The 20,754-nt window shown below is 49.8% G+C and overlaps 2 protein-coding genes across 2 annotated transcripts; one reads left to right on the forward strand and one right to left on the reverse strand.

Moving 5' to 3' along the window:
• Positions 1-126: 126 nt before the first annotated feature.
• C8Q69DRAFT_408655 (transcription-associated protein) lies at positions 127-15,492 on the reverse strand (the record flags this gene model as incomplete). Its single annotated transcript, XM_028628209.1, has 11 exons — positions 127-11,421; positions 11,494-11,654; positions 11,747-11,809; positions 12,992-13,347; positions 13,410-13,537; positions 13,592-13,762; positions 13,813-14,166; positions 14,222-14,821; positions 14,946-15,050; positions 15,102-15,359; positions 15,469-15,492. 11 exons carry the CDS (start codon positions 15,490-15,492, stop codon positions 127-129), a joined length of 13,515 nt encoding a protein of 4,504 aa, XP_028481611.1.
• Positions 15,493-16,873: 1,381 nt separating this feature from the next.
• Positions 16,874-19,142, forward strand: C8Q69DRAFT_112932 (RNA polymerase III transcription factor IIIC subunit). The gene is made up of 5 exons (XM_028625133.1): positions 16,874-17,175; positions 17,236-17,533; positions 17,586-17,663; positions 17,723-17,831; positions 17,882-19,142. The coding sequence occupies exons 1-5, from the start codon at positions 17,032-17,034 to the stop codon at positions 19,125-19,127; spliced, it is 1,875 nt and encodes a 624-aa protein (XP_028481612.1). The 5' UTR covers positions 16,874-17,031; the 3' UTR covers positions 19,128-19,142.
• Positions 19,143-20,754: the final 1,612 nt, after the last annotated feature.

Here is a 20,754-nt window from a genome sequence, read left to right on the forward strand (position 1 = left end):
AGACGCCGTTTCCATAAAGCGCAAACTCATACAGGAATCCTTCAAAAGCAAAACTGAGACATGAAAAGGAAATAAGAATGATAAATAAGCCACTTTACCAATCGACTGCAGAATGCTTGGATGCATTTAGAGATATGGCATCCACAGGGCGTCACAAGATGCCAGATGCTGTGGGTTCACCGCCTTGGAGATCAGATCGACTGTCGTCTGGTTCGCCGGAAGGTTACCCTCAGGAGGGCTGGCAAGGCTCACTGCTCTGTTGACAATGATATCGCTATTGTTATAGACCAGGTCCCTCAGCTGCTGTGTTGGCAAGGCACCGCGGTGCTGTGCTGTGGCCCAGAACATCATTTCGTCGCGGACAAAGATGCTCAGCTGTTGTTCGAGCTCATGCTTAGGCTCAGTGAGGCAGCGAGCTACGGCCATCAATGCGCAAGCAAACACACCTTCGGTAGCAATAGGTCCCATGAGAGTCTGGATATTAGGAGTGAGACGGAAGGGAATTTGCTCCGGGTTGTAAAAGAAAGCCTTGGCAGGGTTGATGGTCGGAATGAGCTCCGAGCCCCAAATGTCACCGGTAGCACATGAAATCGAAATCTTGTTCGGATACCGGTTGCCCATGTGCATCACGTAGGTCATAAATGCGATCGCAGCATATTGGTGGGAGAATTGACGACGGAAGAGCCAGAAGTCCGCATAGTTGGGGTAGATCTTCTGGAAGTAATCCAGCACTATTGTGCTCGGGACCCACTTCTCTTGAATAGCAACAAGAATCTCAGTACGAAGGACCTGCTGCTGGTCAGAGGTACGGTTCTGCTTCGTTTCCGCCAGAGCTCTCATCTTTTCCATAGTGAAGAGCACCGGCTCGTCTTTATTCATTCCGACACGCCTGCAATAATCCTCGTATATACCCTGTATGGAGATGTACGAAGGATCGTCGCGAACAAGACGGATATGAGGTGCCAGGGGCACCATGAGCGGAAGGTGGAAGTACAGATTGCGTCGTCTGCTTTCCTTGCGCTTCGCTAAGAGACCATTGAAGATACGGAATAGTTGAAGGATCCTCTCCTCACGCCTGCAATGACGGGCTGCAGGATGTTGCACAGCGAAAGGATGGACGCTACCATCATGGCCACGGATTCTCAGGCGACGGTGACAGACGCCGATGCCCCTCACCAAATCCACATCAGGAAGGAAGCGATCGATGCGAACAAAGTCTTGATTCTTATCCTTGTGCAGCAGATATTGCCCAGGAACCTCAACCTCGTCGAACTTGAGGAAACGGAACTCACTAAGATGTGGGGAGTACGACTCCAGGAACTGAGACTGCGGCCGTCGATCGAGCTTCTCCTCAAACTTGTCACGCCAGCGACGCAGTTTCTGGATATATTCGTACATTGTCGGCTTCTTCACCACGAAATCGGCCTCGAAAGACTTGCGGATATGGGCAGGAAGAATGGTCTCCGCAAAGCGAGTGATGTTCGCTTCAGTGGCAGGAGGCAGCTTGAAGTCCTGCGCATAGGAGCCTGGCATGCGACCCACATAGGCAAGACCATCATTAAGCAATGCAACAATAAGTCGATACGCGTCCTCGTCTGGAGGACACTTGAAGTTCTTGTGGATCTGGTCGACCATCGTTTCCATTGACAGCGCAAGCAGCGGGAAAGCTGTCTTGAGACCAGACATGATTTCATCTGAGTACTCCCATGGCTTCTTGAGAGGCTCTTTCTGTGGCTGTTCTTGCTCGCCCGCAGGCTGATTCCCGTTTTGGCCCTGGCCTTGATTCTGAGCCAGAGGCTGACCCGGAGTTTGCCCCTGTTGTTGTCCTGCATTTTGCGCTTGCGGCTGCCCATTGGACTGCCCATTGGTATTCTGAGGAGCAGCGGCACCGTCGTTGTTGGCAGCACCCTGGGCGTTTTGCGTGGATGTTTCTCCATTTGCTGTTGCAGGCTTGGGCCCGTTTCCATCCACCTTCACGCCAGCCTGAGCCTGAGCCTGCTGTCTTGCGCGGTTAAGCTTCTCTTGTTTCTGCTCGTGCTGTTTCTTGATGCTCAGCATGTCCTCTCTGTTCGTTCGTAGAAGGAAAAACAACGCCTGTGGATAGAGCTTGGCAATCTTCACAAGAACAGCCTTGCAGAGACGTGCTTCGCGGTGGGACAGGCTTGTGAGCAGCTGCGGGATAAAGGTGATCCAATACCAGACTGGGGTATCGCCCTTGAAGTTCTCGAAGGCACTCGAAATACGGCCTTCCTCATTGTCAAGGCTAAGAAGCCAGAGAATGCGGCTGAGAAGCTTCCTAGACTTCGAATTCTTGTAAAGACCTGCTGCTTCGAGATAGCAGCTCACGGCGTTACTAGCCAACTCGTAATCCGTGGGATCAGACTTGAAACGTTGGTCACTGTATTGACCCCACTCAGCCCATGCCTTCGCAAGTCTAAGATCATAATAGAGAGCAACACCAAAGGCTTCGTTCGCTTCGTTGACGTGGTTGAGCTTAGCTAGGAACATGCCCTTGAGTGTGTAAAATTCTGCCTTCTGCTGGGCGCCGAAGTAGTTGAGATTGGTGTTGTTTATCACATCCAGACCGCTATTAAGCTCCTTAGGATTCTGATAGTGGCACTTGGCTTGCTCTCTTAGCTTTAAGAAGGCTTCCTGGATCTCGATGTTCGGGAGCGTGTAGATCCGGCTAAGTTGGTTGATACAGACTTCAGGCATCTGATGTTTCCGGGCGACATGGGCGAAACGGTTGATAATCCATGCGGTTTCGTGGTATCCACGGTAGGCATAAGAATTGCTGGCCACATTATTCGTCTGGGGCGGCAAAAGGCTAAGGTAAGTGGCGTTGATGAGTTGGAAGATGTGTTGACGCCATGTAACAAGGTCCTGCCAAGCATTGATATCGTCCCAGACGTTAGGCAAACGGTCACGCCAGGTTCCCAGCAAGAGCTTCAGCTCAGCAGACTTGGTATCTAGGTTTCTTTCGTTCGTTTGCGCCAGGCTAGCGCAAATGACACTTGCGTCATGTAGCTCGACAAGCTGCTGGAAGTGCTGGAGTATCGGAATATGGGCATTTGTGATCCTCTTTGGTAGTTGGTGCCATTTGCGGATAGAGAGTTGAATAGACTCATCACATATTCCGTTGAAATCCTGAATATTCTCCTTCTTGAAGTGGAAGTTCAAGAGGGCCATGAAAGCCTGGAAAAACGTGCGCCTCGGGGTCGGTGCATCTGACACGGACTTGATCAATGACTCAAGCTGTTCACGGTTTGCTTCGCTCTGCCAATTTTCAATGTTCCTCCAAGCGGCTTCGAGAAGAAGATCGTTCATATTTTCGTGCTTGGCGAAGTCACTGAGGATCTCCCACTGCTGCAACTTCTGCGCGCAGATCAACCAGTGATCCTCCCACAAGTAGTATTCACCTTGTGAGAACGGCATAGCTCCTGAGCGAGCTTTGATCTGGGCATTTTCATACAGCTGCTGAGCCTTGTCCCACATGCCCTGCTGCTCATAGGACAGTGCGGCATTTGTTTCCACGAACTTACAGCGTCGTCGCCACGTCCCGTAGAAGAAGTCTTCTTCTTGTAATCCGGCATAGAGTTCAACGAGAGCATCCAGATTACTTTCACGAACAGCCGGTGTATCAATAATAGGGCTTATTGCAGACTCTTCGAGGTAGACGGCTGCAGTGTACCAAGCGTCATAGGTGCGGCTGAGGTATTTCATGACGTGAGGGGGCACCTTGAATCTTGGCTTAGCTCTTACTGCACCCTCAAGTAGAGCCTGCACAACGTTGGGACGCTTGTCGAGCTGCCTCTGATGATACTCGCGGGTCACCAGAGTCACCATGCCTTTCTCCAGATCGATGCGTTCCTCCCTGGATAATGTTGACCAGAAAATAGTGAACAACGTAGTCCACAGCCTGTAAGCCACATTGGAATCCGTATGCTGAAGCTGGCAAAGCGGCTCCATTAAATCGCGGACACGAACATCGCCCAATTCCGCCATGAACCGTCTGCGGTCCGCAACAAAGGCTTCCAGTTGATTATCAACAATGACATTTTCTTTATCTTTATCTGCGACACTGAAGAGGAACGAAACTGGATAGACCGTGAAGTCATCAGGGTGCAGCCTTGCTGGGCTTGCCATATCGATGCAGCCTATCACTAGATGTGATGCTTGAGAAAGCCAGAAAGAGTCGGCAAGGGTATCCCAGTTCTGGGAGGTGAGAACGTAGCTCAGCCGAGAACTGGCCATGCGAGTTAGAGACCGATCGAAGATCGTCATAAAGCGGTTGCGCATTTCGACGTCTTGTGCCCTGGTGCCGATCAAGAAAGCATGCTCCAGTCTAACAGTCAGCTCTGTCCGGGTGATCTTCGAGTCTTCGTAGATCCTTATGACCAGATCCAAGAATTTCTTTAGCATTGTTTGGTCTGGTCTAGACTCGAAGAGAAGCATCTTGTGCAACACCGCTGTTTTCTCCTTCAGCGTGGGCCAGGATTCAGTAGAGTGGAAGATCCAAGTCTCGACCATTCCAAGAACCTTGCTGCACAGCTTGATATTCTGCGAGCGTTCGACCAACTGGGCCAGAACACTCAAGAACGGACGTCTCTGTTCTCCAAGATGGGACATCCTTACGGAGATTAATTCGATTGTCTTGAAGATCAGATCGACGCCGATTTCAAATTCCTGCTGGTCCGGAACACCCTCTGCAAGTTTGTTACCCGGAGGATACTGGCCAGGAACCTGGTTGTTGGTGTACGCTGCGACATGTTCCTTGGCAAGCTTCTGGGAGAAGGCCTTCATAACTTGGGGGATATGGGCATCCATCTCGGAAGGCTTGTTCTTGGAGAGAGTCCACAGAGTGTTCAGGCTAGAGATGTAATTGTTGGCTGAGAGACCCTCGGTTGCAATGGCCGACAAATAAGTGACGAACTCGGAAGATGAGTCGTCAACATCCATTCCGTCTTCTTCCTCGGGCTGATCGTCTGGCAAAGCATCAAGCACACGTTTGACTGGGGGCGGGAGCTTCGGGGAAATATCCATTTCATCTTCCAACCCGTGAAGTGACTCTTGGATTTCAGGATTATCTGACCGTAGAGGTTTCTCTAGAAGCTTTTGAATCAGTGGCAAACGGGCCATAATCCAATCGTCTGGCTTCGAGGCAAGCATAATCCGCACAACTTGCAGGGCGTTGATGATGCTTGTTGTGTGCTTTTCGTCCGGCTTGTCGGCCTTTTCACCAGCGAGTATAGGCTCCGTGACCTTTTGATAGAGGTCGATGTCAAGGTCGCTCCAGTACTCAGGTGACATTAGATCCCGCAGGAGCTGGACGGCTTTTTTGATCATTTCTCCGCTCAAAACTGGGGGTTGAGGCTTGGAAGAAGGAAGGTCCCGAAGCTTGAACGCAGGTACAGGGAACCGTTCCGGTATCGTTGTAATAAATGTTATCAGATATTTGACCATGGCGGCCCGGAGGTCATGAGGAGCCAGATACTCTGAGCGTTCGCGCATATTTGGTGGCGCGAGTGCAGCCGAAGGAGAAGCGGAAGCTGTTTGCGTGTCCTCGAACTTGCGCTTTCTTCCACCCGGTGATTCCGTAACGCTATTCGATGTCGCCGTATAGCCCTTCACTCTCTTCTGCTCCCAGTGCCAGATAAGGCCAATTAGATTAAGAGCGAGCTTTTTGCTCTCGTTAGAAGGGTTAGGTGGTGCCGCAATCTTGATTAGAGACGGTACAATGAGAGGCACAAAGTGTTCTCTGGACTCGTAAAACAGATCCGGTTGTCGCACTAGGAAGTGGAAGATACTCATAACCTGCTGCAGATTCGCAGTCTCTTCTGCGAGAATGCGACGAGGCCACTTCGCCCACAACGGATACCGAAGGTCTGCAGCTTGGTTGTTGCTAGTGGATAGGATTCTCTTCGGCAAAACGGGGGCCAAAACGTCCAGAGCTTGGGTGACAAGAGCTTTGCCTTCGTTCTGATGGGCCCTCAACAGGGCGACATATACCTGGACCACGATCTTGGATGGGGTCTCGTAATGCGCTATGAAGTAGCTGATAAGAACATAGGCACCGTATTTGTTGATGATATCTTCCAGGCGGATGTAGTTCCACGCGAACTTGATGATATCCTTTCGAGAATCCTGTACGGTCTGGTGGTGGTACTTTATGAGAAGGGCGGACAGTTGTAGAAGCTCCATTCTAGAATGATCAACGCCAGGTTGGTTCGATTCTTCGCTGATATCTCCCAACTGAGGTCTCCAGAGGCGACTCTGGATTGACTCGGTCATGCTCTTGTCCATGAGTTTCGGGCTGTTAGGCGGACTGTTCCACGTAGTCTTGACATCCATGGCGAAAATGGGATTGACCAAGTTGTGGAACGCGTAGGTTTTCGTCCTCTGTGAAGAGTTGCGCTGACCATAGAGATCCAAGCACCGCATAATAACCGACCGTCTGTAGTCGATCGACTCATTCGTGATAATATGCTTGTAAATGAACTTCGGGAACGCCAATGTGCGCTTCAATGCATCTGCAGATAGGGCATCAATTATCTCGAAAAGGAAGTCAAGGTCCTGCAGGGACTCCGAGAGGTAGATCGTGAAGACCTGCATCAACTGGTCCTCAGCCTGTTCAACCCTCAGTCTCTCATTAGCAGGTAATTTATCGCCCCGAAGCTTGATTTCAAGGTCTTTTCCTGCGCTTAGCACACGAGACCTTAGATCTGGCTGCGACACAAGCCACTTTTTAGTAGACGGATATGAGCATATCGAATGCACAGCATAGATAGCATTGATCGCTGCCGTATTCTTGCCGTCAGTCGCCTCCTGTCCAAAACCTGCCGCTATGAAACCTTCTGTGTCTGCAACCAACGCTGATCGCAGTGCCTCGCTTTCAGGGTCCGCTAAAACCTGCCCGAAGAAACGACCATATCGCTCCTCATGGAATCGGGCTTGAAAGAAGGTCCAACTTTCCTTCGGATAGCGATTCAAATACTTGACAAGCGGCTTCCTGAACGGACTGTTCGAAGTGCGCCGAAGCTTTCCTTCGAGGTCCAAGACCTTGTTCACGAGATGTTCCATAAAAGAGGTCGCGGCCGGTGGGAGAAGGTGGAATATGTTGAATATCGCTGCAACTATCTTCATGGGGGCACTTTGTTCAACCAGACTGAAGGAAACTCTCTGCAACGTCGCATCATCCGCAATCATCTTCATATGATCAAGAAGTCGGGCACCGATCTCCACCTTGAAGTAATTCGTTAACAGCGTCAAGAGTCTCGCTAATCCATCTAGACCCGCGACACTCAGGCGCTTGGGGTCCTGCAGGTTCATTAGGATAGGACGGAGACCATTCTGGAGAAGATCTTTCGGGAGTTTGTTGGTCTGTGTGAGGACGTCCCTCAACCCAGCATTGGCTGCATCAATTACCTCTAGAGACCGAGAATAAAGTGACTTGAAAAACACCGAAATGATACGCGCGCGGCTGGTATTCTGAGGTGTATTTGCAAACTCGGGGAAACTCATAGCCATAGATAGGAGACGGAGGCAGGCCACGCGCAAGTTGACAATCATTTCTGCGTTTTTGAATTCATTGGGCTTCGAGGCAAGAGACTCATCGTCCGCGTCCGCCAGAGCCAGAGACTCTAGCATTAGCCGATTCAATGGATCATTGAACGTAACGATATTGTTATGCAGACCCAGGCAGAAAGTTATAGCTTCGATAAAACCTATCTGAGTGGGGAACGGCAGTGCACGCAGAGGTTTATTGAAGATGGACTGCAACAGACGCTCCTTGACTGGGAACATGAGCTCGTGGATTTCACAACCGATCACTCCAGCGATGGTAGAGAAGCTACGCTGAGACGACTCGCGCACATATTTGTTCATATGTGCAAGTTCATAAATGAAGAAGCCGCACAACAGGTAGAGTCTGCTCTTCTCATTCTTTAAATCGTCCTTAGAGAAGTTCTTGCTGCAGCGCTTGAGAATAAGATCTAGAGTCTCCTGTGCCCGAACACGCGTACTGGCCGGAAAGTCTGACGGCGTGTCTTTGATGACATACATCAGAGCTCGGACGAACTCTGCCTGCTTGTCGTATAGCCATGCATCGCCCAAGTCGAGCTCCGTGGCGAGAATATGGATACCAAGACTGCCTCCGGCCTTTGTAAACCATTCCTCGCTATAACAGCTATGGCCGAATGTGCGAGACAAATGTTGCCAGAAAGGTAGTTTTGGAACTCTTTCGGGGGACCCGAAAATGACAGCAGCTGCGTCCTTGATGACTTTCAGCGCAGTCTTGGCTGAGTCGCGGACGAGAGGATTGTCCGAAGAGAAACAGTCGACCACAACTTCGGCAAGCAGCCTGGAGTCCAGATACACAGGGCCTTCGCCACTTGCAACATCGAAGGGCTTGCGACTATGCCGAGCTTGCGCAAGGGAGCGACCGACCTCGATAACAACAAAGTGTTTACAGACGTCTGCTACGAAGGCAGAAGCTGTTTGCTCAAGATCGGGGATAGTAGTGGCAAGAAGGCAAGCCTTCAACAGCTTCTTCAGCGTCTCCTCTTGAGAGACTTTCTTTGGAATCGAACTAGACCGTTCAGACTTCTCGAAAATGTCAGGAACACCGCCAGCTTTACCCTCAAACAGATCGTTGGCCTGTAGTCGAAGAAGAGAACCGAGATCTTCAGGAAGATGCTCGAACCCGATGAAGAGCTTCAGCTGGGAGCTTAGCATACGATAGGCTTGTTGTTTATAGTAGCCATCTGATGCTTTCGCTGCTGGTGATTTAGGAACCTCCAACAGCTTTCCGATGGCTAGATCAACTCCGATTTCAGCCGGGAAGGGACGCTTCTCGCTGGGGCCAATGAGTTTAATATCGAAGCTCGGCAGGTCATCGGCGAATTGCTGGAAAGATAGCTCTGGTGGGTGGTTCAAGAACTTCCTGTTTCGGCCGCCCAACTTCCCGAGGATCCTCATTGTGGTGTGCGCATGGAAGTGACTATAAGGGTTCGGCCGTAGGTGGTCCCAAAGCGCTGTCATCAACTCATCCATGATGGGCGCCATGATCGGGTCGAGGTAGTCAGCGGTAAGGTTGTCCACGCAAAGTTCCAGTGTTCTGAGACCCTGTCCGACAAGGTCTGAATCAGCACGGAGGGCCACCACGATCGGCCGCATCAGATGGCTTAGATGGGGCAGGAGATGGCTCAGTCGTGCCGGGACAGTGAGAGTCAGTTCGACGTAAAGATCGCGTTCCTGGGGCTTGCGGGCTCCCATTAGCAGGTTGTTGAACGTCTCCAGCAACATTTCAAGGAGTGGAAGGATCTCCTTGTACAGCAACTCGAATCGTCCACCGCCGATGCTACGGAAAAGAGACCGCAGGAGCAGGAAATAGTTCATAGGCTCTTCTGCGGTCACCGAGAGTTCGATACATTTCGTCACTATCTTGGTGACGTGAGGGTGTAGAACCTGCTCATTCTGTACAGAAAAGAGAGTCACAGCCATGAACGAGAGCTTGAACATCCTTAGCAGGATTTTAGCCTTGGTCATATCGGAGGTTCCGACTTCATGGATACGTTCCATCAGGTATTGCAGCACCATTCCGGAAAACGCAGGAGAGGTGGCTTCGCTGGCTAGGAAGAACTGAGGCAAATGAAGTAAAGCACCATGTTCGAACATGAGCTCATGGAGATAAGGAATCTCGCTGTGGAAGACTTCGTGGAAGGTGGCGGTGTCAATACAGTGGAACACTGTGCCAAAACTCTCCAGAAGTTCCTTCTCTTCTCGAGTCATCGGAGCGGTGTATTGACTAGCAAGGAATTCGAAGGGCGAAGAGTATTGAACCTCTGGCTGAGTTTGATCCACACCATAGTAACGGAACACACGAGCACCTTCATGGAAGAGCTTCTTGATCACCTTGACCTCTTCCGCATTGTAGCCATAGGATACTTCAGACCAATTGATGGGGACACTGTTGGGGTCAATCTGGATATGCTCCGGGTTGCAGTTCTTCAACTGATGGAAGATGTTCTTCAGGCCGTTGATGAGGTTCTTGAAGAGGAATAGATTGTCTGAGACGGGATCAGCACCGCGGTCACGAGGGTTCGAAATCTTGATGGGTGCGGCCGAGAAAATGTCGATTTCGTCCCAGTCTGGAGGGGAGTCCTTGTTCGCAAGGAAGCTCTCCGAAGGCGTTTCGGTGCCTTTCTTATTCGCTCTGGACACCTTGACGGCGTTGTCGTATTGATGATTCATCGCAGCGAACTTATCACCGATAGCATCGAGGATCATGATCAAAAAATACCGCGCATCCTGCTTATCTTCTAGCTTGGATATCTTCTCGGCCATGTTCAACAGCAGCTTGGCGCTCATAGTCTGGAAACTTGTACCAGGGAAGTCATCGTGGAGATTCTTCGTGTACACTTCTACAGTCCTCCGGATTTGATCGCGATTCAGATGATCCCTCACATGATGGATCAGGTCCGCAAGCATGCTATAAGCAAGAGGTCGCATAGTTTCGTAAACTGTGAGTCCATCACCGATCAAGGTCCGTTCGTCTAAGAGCTCGTCAATCTTTTCGAGGAATATCTTGCGGTAATTGAAGTTAATTATATGACGAATCGCAACCAAAAGCTCTTTCCTAGCGCTTGACTTCTCTCGGGGACAATCTTGAAGTAGACGGACGACGACTGAAGGCAAGGTCGGAAGGAAATCTTGTAATTGGTGTGCGTACATTCGCAACAGATACGCCAAGAAGCTCATGGTCTTCACTTGAGCGGTAATGAATTCCCCAAAGGCAGCCCGGTTCTTTATCTCCTTGCAGACACCTGTGAAGATCTTTCCTTGGGCGGCGGCATCTGTGTGCGCTCTTTCCTGCGGTTTTGCTTGTAAAAGAAGAATGCTCTTGATTAGAGGAACAAAGAGCTTCACATTTGGGTTAACAGAGCTGCGGTGGGCCTGAAAAATGGAGACCACGATAATGGGGCATTCGGCCAGAACCTTGAATGACTGCATGCCTTTCAACAGGTGGTGATTAGCCTGCTGATCGGGCCCCAAGTCTGCCACCGATGTTGCTGGTGAAGAGGGCCGCGGCGACTGGAAATTCTGCGAAGTTGTACTAGGCGTCGATGGCATTCCCGGCGTTGTGCCTTGGGCCGGCGTGTCAAACGTATCACGGACAACCTGTTCCATGCTCTGGAACATCTCCTGGATGAGCTCAAGAAAAGGCTGGACTTTTGACGCTGTGGCCTTGGCCTGGTTCCGCTCCAGGTCCATTATCGTCTTCATGCAGAGGACAGCATTTTCTTCGTTTTCAACACGCACCAGTCCCATCAGAACATCTACCATCTCAGCAGCGTAGGGTTCGACATCCGGGGAGGCCATCGGTAACCGGTGTAGCGTCTCGAGAATACAGTTCCTCATTTTCTGAAGACGTCCACTGGTGTTAGTGCCTTCATAACATCTTCACGTCTCTTTGCGACAAATCCCTTGACTCACCTGCTCGTATGACATATTCGTAAACACAGGATCCCCCTTCAATATGTTCTTGAATATCGGCCACAGCTTCGCCAGGAAGATGGGGTAATTGGAACCTGAGCATAGCGGCTCGATATTATCCCGTAACTCGACCGCGACATTTGTTCTCACTCTGGTATCTACTCAAGGAGTCAGCAAATAACGTCCATTTGCAGTTCGCCAAAATCCCCGCAGTTCTTCCAGGCATGTGCAGCAAAATTTATGGGAACCATACCGATCTTCTCGTCTGCCAGCTTGCTGGCATAGGTATCGATATTTCGCTCCATTATTGCGACGACTGACGGTTCCCCCGCCCAGGGATTGCGGGCTGTTATAGTCGGATTGACTCACTGCCAGGCCACAAGGCCGGCTTAGAATGAAGGCACCAAGCAATGGATTCTGTTATCGTTGTTCACATGCGGAAGAGGAGCTTGAGAATGTCCTGATCTGGCTTGGTGATAAACCCAGAACACAAGTTGGAGGAAGCGACAATCAAGGTTTCGCAAGGTCATTAGGCGGAGCACATGTTACAACAATAAATAGGGTATCACAAAGGAATAAGGAGCGGCACGGCGAGACGTGGGAGTGGAGAGAAAGAAAGGAATCTGAGGCTTCTCGCCGTGATATGCGCGCGCGAGAGACCACGCCTAGAGCCTCAGAACAGAAACCAGCACAAGAACGCGGGCATCGCAGAGACCCTGAAAGGATGCGCTAGTCCGCAATAGGAAGTTCTGGGTTTATGTTTTTCCTTTCCGCTGACCGCGCGGCTCCTCGACCTATCAAAGTTGCTTCCAGGTACTCGCGCGCTTAGATCACGTCTCTTCATCACTACTGCCACAGGCAACAATATAAAATCTTTATGTAGTGTTATGCGATAGGTACTTGAGGTATTTAAAGATCAAAAGGTCCGCCTGACATCTGGGTCGACGGACAACAACGCCGTTCACACCTGTTTTCCATACCCGAACACGGTTCTAAACGGTCCAACTCGAATGTGCGCTCAAAGATCACAGGCCCTCGGCAGGCACAGGAGAAGGAAAAAGAATTTCGAAGCGCATGTACACAAAACCGAAGGAGGAAAAAAGGTCAACAACAGAAATGAACATCATGACAGCGCGTATTCGCTATGCCCTCAATTGCAGAGCATTCAACCGAAAGAGACCCCCACTAGCCAGCCTATGGGACATTATCTGGCTGAGTTGCTACTTTCGAAATGCTACTGTCGTTGGACTTCTGGAACCTGAACCCAGAGAACTTCGCCGCTCTCCACGTAGACGAGCTTCGCTACCGCTGCCACTTCGCCTTCTCCGAGAGTCATCAAGGGACCCACGACGGCGTCTCTGGATCAAACGGACGTTTAGCCATAAGACTCATGACGGCTATAGAGAATAAAATCATATCTTAGCAGCTGAAAGAGGGTATCGAAGGAAATGTGTATGCGCAAGGATGCGAGCTCTAGTCAAGAAACATCTTCAAATACTAACCGAATTCTGTCGCTCGGGTTCTCGAACTCTCCTCTCCTTTCCAGGGCTCGATTCATCCTGCAGTTTCAATGCATTAAGCCTTTTCTGGCTATCTTGGGTTATTGGGTCGATGTCATCGGTGCGAGGAGTTGTGTCTGTAGCAGGAGCAGGGGCTTTCGCCGGAGAAGGAAGAAGGCCCTGCTTCCTCAGCTTTGCCTGTTCAGCGAGCTGCTCCCATCTCTGTTGCCGTGTCTTCTCGCGTTCATCGGCACTGTTCTGCTGCTCGTTGTATTCATGAGAACAGTCATCAAAAAGCTGTGGGTTTATTTCCATAAACAGTTTCATGGCATTGTATACCATGCTGTGGATCGTCCTGAAAGGCGGGGTAAGAGTAAGCGATGAACAGAGACTAGGATGATAATAGCGATGACATACCTATTCCAATGTCCCTTTGAGTTCTCGTAAAGAGGGGCAAACATAATCGGCAGGATCGTCTCGACGTTATCGCTGACCAGGTTGCAGAAGTATTCATTGTTCCAGAAGTAGAGGGCGCGTTCAGCGACCTTTCTAGATGTTAGAACAGAGCATCAAATGTGATTATTCCGTGTGGAACGAACCTGGAAATGTGGGCTGGCTACTGATTTAGCCAGCTGCTGAAAAAGAGGCTCTTGGACCTTAGCGAATTCTGCGGGGTCCATGACTTCAAAGATATCTTCCACTTCGTTCAAGAACATGACTTCTTTAGTACTGTTGACCTTAGGCCAGTAGCGGAGGAGACCAAGAACGACCTATTTGAATGAGTATTGTTCATCCACGCGAGTCAATATCAATCACCTACCTCCTCTGTCAAAGCCGCATCTTTCTCCAAAAATTGAACGATACAGTACGCGAGTTGCGGATGATACATGCTGAGACTCTTGACCTTGTGAAGGGGTATTAGAACTCTTGTCAGGAACAGCTTGTGCTCCTCCTTCAGCGGCAGGGCAAAGCCGTTGATTATGGACCCCAAAATCTCCAGCAGCTCGGCAATTCCATTGAAGCGTTCGGTCTCGTAAATGAACTGGAAGAATACGTTGTTGATTGAGCGACGGATAAAAGAGCGTAAGTTCAAAAACTTCCCGTAGATCCTGTGAAGGGTCGTCTTAAGGAAATCACGTTCTCTGGGATCTTCTGAATCGAAGAGTTCAAGTAGCTGGCAGTAACAGTTAGTCTACAACGGCGTCCGGGGTAACATGAATGAGATATACCTGAAGCACAAAATGGTGGTCAATGTAGGCTTTCGCGATATTTGTGTTGAAGTCCTGGCTCTCAATAAACCGAAGAAAGAACTCGTAGACCACTTGAATATGAGGCCACGCTACTTCGAGAACCGGCTCATCTTCCTCCGGGTCGAAAGCTTCCCCTTGGGGCGTGACGGGAGGTGGAATAGGACGGAACAGATTCTTCGCAAACATATCAACAACACGGGGATACATGGGCTCTGTGATGACTGAGCGGTTGTTGGCGACATAGTCCAGGAGCTCGTGGAGAGCCAGCCTCTTGATCTCCTTGGACTTCATGTCTTGAGTTGGGTCGTTGAAGTCGAAGATAATATTGCACTGGTCGATCTTCTGCATGAAGAGGTCTTGGCGGCGGTTTGGCGGCACTTCATGAAACCCGGGAAGCTTCTCGAGTTCTCTCTGGCGCTGGTCTGAGATATCAAATCTGGACGAATGTTGGCGCTTTGGTGTCCTGATACCCTCCTGGATATCCTTGGGGGTTGTCTGTAGCCGGTCAAAAGCATGGGACTTTTTCGGGGGCGCAAGATCACCTGGCATCGTCTCTGCTGCACCAGGAGGAGGGACATGCTTTAGAGATGAGAAACCGTCAGCTATCATATTACAAACATATCTAGACTGGCAACAATATCATAATGCACCCTTGCATGTTGATATCGAGACGACGGTTGTTGGTCGGGATAAGTGAACATACCGGTGCGCTTGGACTAATCACCACACTAGGAGCCATTGAGTGCCCTGGCCTCGTTGGGGTGGTAGGAGCATTGTTCGTATTCTGGGCCGCCGCAGGACTGGCGTTCTGCCCCGGGGGTATATAGTGTGGTCCGCCGGCGGCGGCGACGTTCGCGACAGGAGCTGCATTGGGGGTGCCAGCAGAAGGGAGGGGGCCACCTGAAATTCCATTATCCGCGGGATGAGCCGATTTGCTTCTCACATCATTGACAGAACTGGTGGACGAGGTGGGTGTACCATGATGCGGGCTTGCCGCCGGGGACGGAGCCTGGGGCCCAGCGCTCGCGTTGGACGCTTGACTCTGAGATGAGTTATTCGAGGAGTCTTTCTTCTTAGAGGACTTGTTTGAATCTTTCGCCCTCGATAACTGTTCGTGCTGAGACGGTTAGCGACAATTGGAACATTACCCGCTGGGAGCGGGACGTCACGATAGAGCGCTGTTAGGGAGCGGGACGTAAAAGGGGTCACTTCCAAACAGGACTTACCACTCTCTGCCTGAATCCCTTCATCTTGACCAGTATGATTGTCGGCACATGTACTGTGATACTGTCGCTGACACCGCTACAGCGGGGTAACGCACACTAAGCGGAGGTATTCTCCTGGAGGACAGGACAGGAGTTGAGGACCAGTGACGGAATCTGTTTATACCGGACCTAGGCACGGCAATCGTTAGCTTGCAACTGAACAAAATCGAGTCAACCGTGCGATAAGTGAATAAAAGCAGCCTTGAGTAAGCTCGATACAGTAATTGGGATGGAAGATACACGTAGGTTGTGGGGATTCGTCGAGGTCCAAGTAGCTGCACAACGAGCACGCTCCAGACAGCACAGCACAGGTGTTGTTTCAATGTGTGAAGACAGGCGCAGGTAGTGACGGACGAAGTGTATCAATGCCGTCAAACGTACCTTGCAGTCCCCTCGAACTTGGTACTGGGGTATGGGGTAGAGTCTGGATGCTGTATAGGAACACTCGTAGTAGTAGTAGACTTGCTTAGGATCCGATCCGTCTCCGTGTCGCTTAGCGACAAGGCAGGCTGAGCGGGGACGACCCCAGTGCGATTTAGGAGATGAAACTGGCGCGATGAGACGCACTAAACGCGGAACCAACAGACGCCCGGTCAAAAGAACGGTTTGTGTCGTGATGAACAGAACATCAAGGCCGAAAAGGGGGACTTTGGGAGGTTTGAGGAGGAGGGGTGTCCCGGTCAAGTCTGTTGTGAGGCAACGCGGAGGGTCTCTCGACAATAATGTCCAACCGGAGACGCCTTGAAATTCCAACGCACACGGGACTAGAACACAACGTCGAGCGAGAGTTGTGCCAATATGGAGTACAATTTACGCTCTGGCTTTCTGTATAATCCTATTCTGATTCTAAATTCCAATGACAGACTCCCGCATCTCAACGCTCTAACGTTGGAGCCTTCTCCTTTTCCCACGGTTGTGGCGCATTTGATAGGCTCAGGCACAAGAATGTGCGATCGGCACAATTGCCATAGCTTAGTCATCTATGTTGTGGCTGTTGCATGCAGGTTTTGAGATGCGCAGCCCAGCGAGAGTTTGCAGCAATTATCTTGGGTCTTCAAGTTTTAAGAGTCACTGCATACCTGACTGTTCTATATCAATATATCAATATATCAATAATCTATACAGTAAAGAGTCTTGTAATGGAGTTGCACGTGGTGACGAAAGGTCACGTGACGATGATAGGTGTTTCCTCGGAAGCAGCAAGATAGGACATAATAGTTGCATCGTGTGCTGTTACTGGCATTCGCATGTATTTTCTTGGGGATCCGAAATATATATTGTATCTCTCTTCATCGTGGTCCTTCATGGGCTGCTATTGGGCTTCCTTGGAGGCATTCATATGATTGTGAACGTTAGTGTACTGGCTGTTTAAATATTTGAGTCGTACATTTTCGACTGTACATGCACTTTGTCTGTCGGCCATTTCCAGCACGTATATGAGTACCACCATCCTACCCTGACAGACTCCCTCAATAATTGTCGTGTGCATTCACCTCCTGCTCCTCTTATTCACCGATATCAATCATGGTAGAGGGGCAGAGAAAGGGGAGGACAGCGCCCTGGTACCCCATACCCTCGAGAAGAATTGTGAGCGTCGAGCATCCAGGAATTGTAAAAAACGTGGACAAAGCCATAGACACACTTAATGGCAACTCTGGGATATCGAAGGTGAGTATCTTCCTATACAAAAGATCACCCCACGCAATCACCTGACAGAATGCATGTCAGATTCTCAAACCGCAGAAGGCGGATACTCCAGCAAACCTCAACATCCGGCCGGAGGACCCTATGGCGAGACCAGTTCAATCATCCAGTCTCCCATCAAATAATATCGTCCTCAAAGTCACTGTCCCGAAATGGACTGGGCGCAAGCGGAAACGGGGGTCTGAAGAGCCGTTCACCGCGGACCCTGCCGCTGAAAACGAGAGACGAACGGCGAAAGACCGACTTAAAAGCCTGCGCGACAACGTAGGCAAGTATCATGTCGAGGCAGTTGGCATGGTTGACAGGACCCATGTCTTCCGGAGTAAGTACTCAATGACTGGTAGTGGTTCAAACACCTCTCTTACGTTTCCTAGATATGCCCGATTACGTGTACTCGACAACCGGGAGCGCTTTCACACAGAAATTCAAAGAGCATATCCTCCCTTTCGACTGTAAGGCTATATCGTATATTGACCCTTCGAACAGTTTCCCCTGTACTTACACAGCATAGACGAAAAGATGAAAGAATTCGACCTCGATATGAGCAGAGGAGCAGGGTCTAATCTAGACATAATCCCTCCGCCTTCGTTCAGCCATGGGGATGTCCCCTTCAACTATATGTATGTCTCAAGAAAAGCCACGTCGAAATGCCACTTGCTGACTGAATTAGGTATCGACAAAATCCAACAGTAAAGCAATCCATCGATACGTCGGGCAAGGTCACAACTGTCAACACCCAGCAAGCGCCAAAGGTGCTTACTTATCTTGTTACGTATGACATCCAGGAGGTACCATCAGCTCCGCGGGAGAGTTGTCCGCCCATTGAAACACTGGAGAAGAACCTACAGGACACAATCGCTACTGTCAAGAAGTTATTTGAAGAGCGTCCGCTTTGGACACGTCGGGCATTGCGCAATCTACTTCCCACTCATGATGAGCGTTATTGTCTTCGTCATGCCGTGCCCTACGTAGGGTACATCTTCCGCTCTGGGCCATGGCGGGATGCTATAGTCAAGTTCGGTCACGATCCTCGTACCTCGCCAGAATATCGGCAGTACCAGACGATCATGTTTCGCCTTCTCGCCCGGGAAGCAGAAGTCGCACGCGACGGTGGTGGAGGAGGAGGACGACGGCACACGTTACCGCGACCTGCAGAAGCAGGCCCTGACGCTCCGGGCACGAGTACATCACACCTGTTCACAGGACAGCCACCATTGCCGCTAGACGGCAAACTTTGGATGATCTGCGATATTACTGATCCTCTCCTGCGCAGCATTCTTTTTCCACCGGGTCCTCCTCCAGGTTTCTTGCGCTCGACATGCGACATACTGATCGATGGTTGGTATGGTAATGGTACACTTGCAAAAGCGAAGACAATCATGCGGGCCAAGGTGCAAACATTGATGGCAGAGAATCGCGCCACAGATGATGCTGAGTTTGAGCGCATAGTTGCATTCCCCGATCACGCTGCCACGGAGGCGGACCTGGCCAATTTCACGCTCGACCCGGCTACCGCATCCTCGAGGGAGACGCAACTAGCCACCGAAGTCCGTGGACATATCAAAGGCTCTCCTAACTGGCGGGGTGGCATTTCTACTGGAAAAGGCGGGACTAGGCCTCAAGATGTGGGAACAGCAGAGACGACTGAGACGCCAGAAGCAGAAGATACGCCATCCGTCGTCGCCGCGGACGGAACGAAGATCAAGGTTGAAGATGAAGATATCATCACGGATCAATTTGCCGCGGATATCAGCGAGGGTGAAGAAGAGGCTCGTGAGCGGGAGGAGATGATGATGGAAGAGACCGCATCCGCCGCAGCAGCGGCTATAGAAAGCGCACAAGGAGATGAAGAAGAGGTAGACGAGGAGATAGAAGAGCTTGACGATGAGGAAGATGACGACGAGGAGGTATATTAATCATTTAGGACTTGATGTTTCGATACCTAATTACGAACAACGTCCCATTCGAATAAAGAGCAAGAAATAAATCAGAAGCAACCAATATCTGTCAATCCTCTTCCGAGCTTTCATACACATCACCCTTCGTATGTAAATCCAGTGGGGATTCCCTCGCCCAAAAAATGTACTCAAACGCAGAATAAACATAACCAATACATCTTCCAGGCCAACTCCGCTCATACACGATATCACCCCCCGGTTATATTATCCACGGGTTTGGTCAGAACGGCCCGCCCTCTCCGTTGAATTCCACTGGCATAGCAAAGAATATAGAAAAAGAAGCAAATAGGAGTAATTAAACATCGGCAGAACAAAAAATAGAGAGATAAAATATTAGTAAACCGAGAATATGGACTATCATTCATCACAACGGCTAGGTAGGTAGTTACTTATACATACACAAACCTTATCCATGCGCATAGGGTACGGCCGTTATGGTTCAGATAGTAGTACTCCAAGCTTGGGTTTGAGTTTATTGAGACCTTCATATTATGTATAATTCCCTTATGCTAACTATATAATCATAACTATACTTTGATGTAACTACTGCATATATGCATACAGCAGACTACAACCCGTGTCATGATTTATATCTAGCAAAAATTCCCACTACAACCACCACCGCCTTCAAACAGAAAAGCCATCTTAAATCCAAACCATCACCCACCAACTCACCTACCTAATTTATCTGTTAGAGCTCGACTCAAAAACCCATTCTACCCCCTAAATCTTACCTTCTCCTCAGATTTCAATAATTAATATCTAGCGCGGATCCCCAACTCCACTTAAGAGACCGATCTATCGACACACTAGTTTCATCCCTTGCGCGGACAAGTCTGGACTATCTATGAACAAAATAAATAGTCTATCTAGTCTACGGGACGTTTTTTCTCCACGCTCTGCACTGCAGTCTGCACCCCGTGGAATCTGGATAGGACCCTGCATGAACTCATCCGTCAGACTATAATTGAGATCTGGTCTTTCTTCAGGGGTCGGTATCTACTATACTCTACGGAGTAGTAGATATGATGTTTTTTTTTTTCATTCAATCCCATTCTATTGCCATTATACTGCGTAACGATCATTAACTACATACATAACGTGACATGACTGACATAACATGGTTTGTTTCCTTGTATGTGCATTCATTTCAATAAATTCATATCCGTCGTCCATCGCATCGGAAACTCGTATGTGACATGACATCAGAGGCATTCAAACATGTACCGTAAAATCTGAACCGAACTGTGAAACTCATAAACTCAAACATGAACCAAACTGGAGAGAATAAACTCAAAAAACAGGGATAAATTAGGGAGATTGGAAATAGACAAACACGCTTAGATGCAAGAACAATAAGAACTGACTCAGACTCAAACACCATAGGATGATCAATTACCGGGACGCCGATCCGAAGTTCCCCCTTGCAATAAAAGACAAAGCCACTGCTGTAGACCCGCGTCCAGAAAAGAAGCTTTTGAGCCAACTAATCCGTTCCTGGAGATCGACAACCAGACAAGATAGAAAAAGGAAGCAAGCTAGAAAGAGGTGGAAAAAGCGGTGGGAGGATGAGGATGAGGAGCAC

This window comes from Paecilomyces variotii (assembly GCF_004022145.1).
Source record: "Paecilomyces variotii strain CBS 101075 chromosome Unknown C8Q69scaffold_15, whole genome shotgun sequence".
Classification (NCBI taxonomy): Eukaryota; Fungi; Ascomycota; class Eurotiomycetes; order Eurotiales; family Thermoascaceae; genus Paecilomyces; species Paecilomyces variotii.

What these genes read in the sequence shown, in the direction of transcription:
- C8Q69DRAFT_112932 (XM_028625133.1), top strand. Translation starts at nt 17,032, where the DNA reads ATGGTAGAGGGGCAGAGAAAGGGGAGGACAGCGCCCTGGTACCCCATA. An exon ending in GCAACTCTGGGATATCGAAG is followed by an intron (nt 17,176 to 17,235) that starts GTGAGTATCTTC and finishes AATGCATGTCAG; the next exon opens with ATTCTCAAACCGCAGAAGGC. An exon ending in GCATATCCTCCCTTTCGACT is followed by an intron (nt 17,664 to 17,722) that starts GTAAGGCTATAT and finishes TACACAGCATAG; the next exon opens with ACGAAAAGATGAAAGAATTC.